General features: G+C 56.1%; 1 protein-coding gene and 1 long non-coding RNA gene across 2 annotated transcripts in view; both read right to left on the bottom strand.

Annotated features, from left to right (window-relative positions):
- Positions 1 to 200: 200 nt before the first annotated feature.
- Positions 201 to 7,854, bottom strand: part of DCPS (decapping enzyme, scavenger) — a 40,684-nt gene continuing 33,030 nt past the window's right edge. The window contains exons 5-6 of the mRNA XM_045555405.1: positions 3,320 to 3,430; positions 201 to 1,526 (exon numbers count right to left, since the gene is read on the bottom strand). Coding sequence (XP_045411361.1) covers positions 1,260 to 1,526; positions 3,320 to 3,430 — 378 coding nt within the window. The 3' untranslated portion in view covers positions 201 to 1,259. The remainder of the gene's footprint in view (positions 1,527 to 3,319; positions 3,431 to 7,854) is intronic.
- Positions 4,029 to 7,685, bottom strand: LOC123640989. The gene is made up of 3 exons (XR_006736190.1): positions 7,651 to 7,685; positions 4,864 to 4,996; positions 4,029 to 4,204 (listed from the first exon to the last, which is right to left on the bottom strand). It is a non-coding gene; the product is annotated as an uncharacterized LOC123640989 (long non-coding RNA).

Here is a 7,854-nt window from a genome sequence, read left to right as displayed (position 1 = left end):
GGTCCCTAAGGCTTCCTCACTACACACCCACTTCCCTGCCATTTCTAGTCTCTTTCCCGGGGCCACAGAGGGCAGGTGCGGCTCTCCACAACGCACAACAGCCAGTGTGGGCCTGGAGCAGGTGGCAGCACCTGGGCCACCACCTGAGGGCCTCACCTGCAGGTAGAGGGGCTGGACTCTGCATCCAGACCGCCGGTCTCGGCCGGGGGATGCAGAGGAAGAGCCGCCCCCTCTGCCTCAGGGCTTCCTTCTGCTGTACTGACGAGCCCAGCGTCCTGCCTTCCCTGAGCGTTTCTGCACTGCTCCCGTGTGGAGAGAGTGCCTTGTGTTTACCTGTGTGCTTTCCACGCGTGCCACGTCCCAGCTCTGCTGGAGCAGCGGCAGATGCCATCCCTCCCAGATGGGCCCCTGATGGGTCCCTGCCTGGTCACCAGCCCCTGGCACTCTGAGGCTCCGTCCTGGTCTCAAGCCCCTGTGAGCCCGTGGTGCTGCTCACACCTGGAGCCCGAGCCCCTCAGAGCTCCGCGTCGACTGCAGCCTGTCACGCTGCCTTGCTCACACGCTGTTTTGTACTTGATTTCTGGCTGCTCCAGTGAGTCTGTTTTGTCTTCCTGCCCAGATAAAGAACTCAAGGACGGGGACTCTCGGACCAGACCAGATAACGGAGGCAAAGGCTTTTTGGGCTTGCATCATGTGATTCTTATTAAAACCCTCCCACTTCCAGGCACCAGTCCCCTCTCCCCGTCAACAAGAAGTTGATCAACAAGGCTGACTCAGGGCGGGAGGCGTGACCTCAATGTTGGGGAGGGGAGGAGGAAGTGCCATCAAAAAGCTCTACAGATAATTTCCTGAAAGGTTCTGAGTTTGGTTTTTGGGGGAAACTCCTCAAAGGAGAGGTGGGGGAAGGGAGGCTGTGGCAGCAGGGCAGGAAGGAGGCAAACGGAGAGGCAGAGCCAGGGCAGGGACGCCGACACGGGCGGTGGGCACAGGGGTCTGGACAAAGCCCTCGGCACCTCCAGGGCTGCTCCACTCGGCGGCTGAGGCTGCCCCCCGAGACTTTCTACCCTCCTCAAGGCCTTCCCACTGGTTCTGCCCACCCCTGCGCCCTCACCCCCGCCTGCCCAGGCCACGCCAGCCACACTGAGTGAGAATAAGCCAGTACCAAATACGTTCTTAGAAAACTCACTTGGAGATAAAAAAAATTCCCACCCCACCCCTCCCCAAATTCCACCAATCTGTGCTCTTCTCCCCACACCGACTCAGCTTCGCTGGGCCTCCTGCAAGAGCTTGAGCAGGGGGTCGTCGGCCCGGAGGGTGAAGGTGAGCGTGCGCCGCTCATAGTGCCTGGGGTCACACTCCAGGTTCTCGATCACCTGGGCCAGCAGGTGAGCCCGTTCCACCCCTGAGCCAGGGGCCTCGAAGCCCAGGGCGGTGAAGTGCACGTGCAGGTGGTAGTAGGAGGGCAGGTAGTGCAGGTACACTCGCAGGCGGTCTCCCCGCACCTGGTAGCGCTGCCGGATGGCTTCCTGAGGAGAGGAGAGGAGAGGGGAGGGCAGTCAAGGGGTCATCACACTGCCCAACAGCCAAGGCCATGCCCCACCTAGAGCCGCCCCCTCTTCATCCCGGGCCAGCTAGTAAGAACCCTCCGGACAGCTCTCTGCCCACTCTTTGCTTGGGATCCTCTGTCTTCCATTCTAGGGAGTCCACCAAGGCAGGGGGCAGCACCAAAGTCAAGACTTTTTCCCCCGAAGGAAGGGCAGGGGCCTGGATCAGGGTTCCCCACCCCATCGGACCATGACACTGGGAATCTAGGAAGGCCGAGTGCTAGGGGCAGGCCCAGATCCCAAGACTGTGGGGACCACCCTTCCTCTGGATGACTGACACACATGTAATATATCACAGGTAGGGGAGGAAGCCTCATTCTCTCAGCACAGACAGGGCGGCGATGGGTGGGGCTGTGCTAAGAACTCGGGTGAAGGAGAAGGGATGGGGGAGGGCTGCTGCCAAACAGACCAGGGAAGTCTCAGCTCCTTTCGGAAGGGGAAAGCATCTACTTTGGCCCTGGCTCCCCTTGCCCACCTCTGTCTTGCTCAGGGGTAGGTCTTGCCTACCAGCCTCCAGCTTCAGGAGCCTCTAGGGCTTGGAGTTAAGAGGAGATGCTGGTCTCCACTGTGGGCTCACGGGCCCCAGAACTGTCTTCTGCCTCAGTGCTCACCCAGGGACCTCTGCAACAGGGGAGGACACAGCAGGAGTGGCCCACAGGTGAGGCTGCCCAGGCCGCTAGGGCAGGTCATCTCCCCGAGAGGAAGACATCATTCTCTGCCATCTGTGGCTTCAGGGGCTGCTCCGTAACAGAAACGAGTCACCCCAAAAAGATAATGGCAGCCAGAGGGGCGTGACATGGGCAGGCGAGACGGGAGGAGGGGAGGAGACAGGTTGTGGTGCAGTGGCAGGGGACACTGGGGCTCGGGCAGAGCCCTTCCTCCAGGTCTGCACTGGCGCCTCACAGCGGCGCTGGTCCAAGCGGGCAGAGCTCGCTCCTGGCTGGGCATCCTTGCGACTGTCGCCTCTGGCACAGCAGCCAGAGCTTACACTTCAGAGTGGGGAAAAAGGCTGAGACCCAGTCACACAGAATGGTGGATTCAGAAGGGATCCCATCCAGATACTGAGGTCCAGAGAGGTAAAGTGACTGGCCCCAGGCCACTCAGCTGGGTAGGGTCAAAATGTCAGGCCAGGACCACAAGCCAAGATTCCAGACACTTCCCCCAACTTCCCCTGCTGCCAGGGCTCCCTTCAGCCCCCTATAATTTCATTTGACTCAACAAGTATCCCAGATAGAAAGTGTCCCAGAACTCTAGGTGCTACAGAGTTTAGTCTGCTCTCAGTCTACACGAGGAAGTACACGTGGACACACATGTCAAGTCATGTGCCTGCATAGCCAAGAAACTGGCCTGGCCTGATGTGGTTGTCGTGAGCAAGACAGGAGGCCCTGGAGGGAGGGGCTGGGATGTGAAGGATAAGAGATTGTGGGGTGAAGGCCAGAAGTCCAGCCCAGATGGGACCTGCAGAGAAAGGCTGGGAAGGGGAGCCTGAAGGTGTGGACAGGTGGCGGGAAGTAGCGCTGGGGAGTAGGGCAGGGCAGGGGACACAGGGCCTTGTCAATCAACCTACAGAGCCTGAACAGGGTCCCCGATGCTGGCATCCAGAGAGAAGCAGCCCTTTCCAAGACAGACTCTGGGAAGGGTAAGGAAAGGAGCCCAGGGAACACACTGGAGTCTAACTTCTCTGGGCTTCGACGTGGTTTGCTGAAGCAACTCACCTGCCCCTGGCAAAGGATGTTCCTGAGCAGCGGCAGGTGCTCTGGAGTTAGGTCCCGCAGTGATCTGATGCCCCGGCGATGGCAGATGGCGATCAAGTACAGGTCATCAAGCTGTGCAGAGACCAAAGGGAAACCAGGCTCAGCAGGGGACAGAGCCAGGGAGGCTGCCAACCCTGGAATTCTCACATAAGCCAGGAAGCACCCGCCCCCAGACCTGCAGAGCCCACCAGAGCCAGCCCAAGAGACCCCACAGCAGAACTGATCCCCAGGCAACGTGGGCATCCATGTGCCCAGGGCAAGTGGGACAGTCTAGGGGACAGGGCTTCTACGTATTCTTGCTGCTAAAGAACATCATGTGGAAGTATCTGTCTACTCACCCTGCAGAGCTGACAGGGTGGGGGGAGGCTCAAGAGAGAGCCAAGGACAGATCTTTCCCTCCAAGAGTTTACAGTCTAATCGCATGGACATAAGTAACTCCACTGTAAGACCAGAAGTGATCACAGAACAGGAGGGAGGGCAAAGACTCTGGCTAGGTGGGCAGCCCAGGAAGGCCCCCTGGAGGAGAAGGTAAAGGGTGTGTGTGGGTCCGGAAAAAGAGGCAGAGTTCGGAGAAGGGAAATCCAGGAAGAAGGAACAGTGAGTGCAGAGGCTCCAGGCAAGAACGAGTAGCGGACGTGAGGCGAGTGCTGTAAGCAACTCGACCTGCCTGGAGTCAAAGGCATGTGAAGGGGCACAGGGGTACGAAGGACGAAAAGGGAACCTAGGCCAGCTCAGCAACGTCCATCCACACCAGAGTGGCTGACGTGTTTCTCTCCTCCAGCGTCTCAAGTTCATGGAAAGCCCCTCCTGCTGTCCTTCCTTCCTGAACAGCACCAGGCTGAAAATCTGGAGGTCACAACAGTGCAAAGCACCAAAGTCAACAAGACCTTGTGCCAGAGAGCAATCGCACACCTCCTCTCACCCAGCAAACCCTCCCTGCCCACCCAGACCTGGCCTTGCCCGGTCGTCACACCCATGTGCCAGGCAGGCCCGACTCTAGGGCTCCGAGGGATAAGACACGGGAATCCAACAGTGCCCAGCCCTGCAGTCTGAGCTGCTGGACTCCTCTTGGAGATAATTTGGAGACCATGAGTCACCCAACCAAATTCCCAGGGGCCCCCCACTTAAAACCTGAGAAAGGGATGTTCCCTGTGACTCCCTGATGCCCAGCTGTGTCACAGTCTCTTCATGTCATAAGCATCTTTCCCACCAGCGTTCTAACAATCTGGGATCTCTGCCCCAGGCCTGCTACAGAGGAGCCCATGGGGAAGCTTCTAGCGCGTGGCTGTGCTGAGCCTCCCAGGCCTCAGTTTTGCCCACAGGTCCCTTCTGGGCTCCCCCTTCTCATATCCTGTGCACAGGGCCTCTACTCTGTCACTAGCCAGGAGTCTAAGGAGAAGCCTGAACTTGGGGTGTGTGTGAGAATGTGTGATGTGCAAATGTGTACATTTTCAGCTGTTTAATGTGTCACTGACACAGGACTCCCGAATTATAGTAGCATTTACTTTAGATGATGTCTGCTGACACACTCCAAACATGGCATTAAGTCCCGACTCTCTGCTCCAATGGCACGGAGTGAGGCATGGAGCCCGGTGCTGGGTGGCAGCCCATGGTGTTGGGTGTCAGCTCACAGGCTGGCTGAGGCAGAGAAAAGAATCCATTCTTTGGTATCAGACGTGACCCGAGATTTTCCGCAGGCAGCCAAAGGGCCTCCTGGCCCAGAGAAATAATCTGAAAAAAGCTAGACCAGGGGCAGGTGAGGGTCTCAGACTGGCACCCCAGAAGGTAGCCCATCAGTCACTCTGGGGAGACAGACACCATCGGTCTCTTTTTATAAGGCAAGACAGTAAAATCAAAGTAACAGTTTTCTGGAAAGCAGCAACACAGAATGGCTGGAGCGCTGGATGGCTATCTCTTGACCTCTGGAGTAGTTCAAGGAAAAGTTCCCTGGTCTGACAACTTTAGACCAAAGAACTTAAGCCATGTGAACTGAAAACATGTGTGTCTATATACACATGAACATATGTGCTTATATATGAAATATACAAAAGCACCCCTGGAAGGAGGGGCAAAGAGATAGCTGTTTCTGGGGAAGGGAGGTGGAGGAGTGTGGAGGTGAGGGGAACGCTCCCTGTGCATCCTCCGTACCGTGTGCACTTCTGCCGTGTGCGTGAATAAACTGGACCCATAAGAAATAAAAAAACAAGGAACATACAGGTGATCTCTTAAGAGAACTGAAGAGGGGATGTCATAATTTCTGGAGAGGCATAATGTTTAGCAAACAGGGATCAACATTTGCTGAATAGACAGAGGGACGAACAAAAGAATAAAGAGTCTCTTTAATTCAGGGCTGTCAGTTTGGGACCGTAACTTCTAGGACAAGTGGCAGGAGATTCACGGTGGCTAGGAAAGCTTCTCAAAGCAAATGCCAGGGCATCTTCCTCTCCTCAGTCCTTCTCTAGTCCAAAGACAAAGAACAGATGCCCAGGCTAGCCTGTCTTCCTGCTGGATACACAGCCTAATTCTAAGGGAGCTATCAAGTTCAGTGCTGTAACTAGCCAAGGATTCGAGACACTGGAACATGGCACGACCAAAAGCCAAGTAAGAATTAAGCAAAGGTTAAGAAGAACCACACCTTATCGCTGTTAAGCAAAGTCTGACATTTGAGCTGGCCCATTCACAGCCTCAAGGGCAAGTAATTCCAGCCATGTGGCCGGGAGCCCAGGGCAGTTCCTGAAGCCTTTCCTGTCTTAAAGAGGACAGAGAGAGGGCAGTTCCACTCGCTGGGGAGGCAGAGCCTGCCAGCACTGGGTCACAAGGACGACAGATTTCTGTTTTCGGTGCTGTGGGCTCACATGCATTCAGGGCTTCTGGAATGGAGATGGACAAGGCCATCTTTTGTTTGTCTCTCCATGGCCTTCAAGAGTCTTGCAAGGCAGGCGCTCCTCCCGCCCTGCCCCCCACTGCCCTGCTGGGACTCTCATGAATGGTGGCGCCACCTTCTACAACCCAGGCTTCGCTCAGGCTCTCCAGACGCAGGGCTGCCCGAGGGGACACATGGAAATTTGCAGAGCCACCATTCAGTCCTCCCTCTGGGGCCTTGTCCAGCTCTTCAAATGCCTCCAGAGCCAGTCCTGGCTCCCTCCCTCACGGCCTGGAGGTGGCACAGGCAGGGATGAGCTGCAGGGAAGGGGAGAGCGGACCAGGTGTCCTCTTAGCCTCTCTCACTGTAGCATCCCACACGTGGGGAGCCATCCTCTTTATTCTTATTTGGCTCTAAGAAATCATCCCTTAATGCTGCAACTTCTGCAAACTCCCTTCAAATTCCCTACCACTCCTTGGGCCATGTTTGGGAACTGCCATGAGCTGCTTGTCAAGAGACCAACAATGCTTGCTCACTTGTGTGACTCTGAGCCAAAATCCTGTCCCTTTATCCCAACCACAGGCCCTCAGCCGTCCCTTTCTTGGCAGTGGAGAAATAGCATGGCAGTTCTAAAATCACCAAATCAAAACTAAAAGCCTACACCGGGCACGGTGGCTCATGCCTGTAATCCTAGCACTCTGGGAGGCCGAGGCGGGAGGATCACTCGAGGTCAGGAGTTTGAGACCAGCCTGAGCAAGAGCAAGACCCCGTCTCTACTAAAAAATGGAAAAATTAACTGGACAACTAAAAATATATAGAAAAAATTAGCTGGGCATGGTGGCACATACCTGTGGTCCCAGCTACTCGGGAGGCTGAGGCAGGAGGATCGCTTGAGCCCAGGAGTTTGAGGTTGCTGTGACCTAGGCTGACGCCACAGCACTCACTCTAGCCCGGGCAACAGAGTGAGGTTCTGTCTCAAAAAAAAAACAAAAAAAAACTAAAGGCCTAAAGGGCGGCCACAACTGAGAAAGCAAGAAGGAGGGTGTCTATGGAGATACAGTCACCTTCTATGTGAGAGTCCACGTGAGGGGCATGGAAACCAGACGGGCCCACCTAGAGCAGAGGAGCAATTCGGAGCCTAGGTTACTTCAAGTGTGAACCTGGCGGACAGGATATTTATCTGCTCCCAACACTCCCATGTCGGCCTGCTGCCACCTCATCCTGGCCCCTCTCCTGTTGCAGGGTATGGTGTGAACAGCATCCTGCGACCACCTCTGCCTGGTTCTGAGCCTGTCAGGGTATGGATGTCTCTGATACCGTCAGGGTGTAAAAGAGGTGATGGTAAGTTGTAACTTTGGTGGTGAGTTGGTCCAGGAGAGAGAGGAAAGTGGAGAGGGGGTAGCGGCTACAGAGAACTGGAGAAAGGTACCTGGGAGTGTCTAAGACCTGTCCCCTTGGAAGGTGAGGAGAGGCAGGGTGCTTGGAGGCCAGGGAACAGGGAGCCACGAGGCTCGAGTGGAAGTCTGGACTGCTGGCAACTTGCTCTGTTGCTCGGGCTGTGCGGGGGACTCCTTGGGTTGGTCACCATGGTTCCTGCCCAGTGCTTCAGAACACGGGCCTGCCCAGATCTGCT

The sequence above is a fragment of the Lemur catta genome, chromosome 7 (genome assembly GCF_020740605.2).
Source record: "Lemur catta isolate mLemCat1 chromosome 7, mLemCat1.pri, whole genome shotgun sequence".
NCBI classification, from domain to species: domain Eukaryota; kingdom Metazoa; phylum Chordata; class Mammalia; order Primates; family Lemuridae; genus Lemur; species Lemur catta.
The sequence above is the reverse complement of the archived record's forward strand: the minus strand, read 5'-3'. Positions and strand labels throughout refer to the sequence as shown.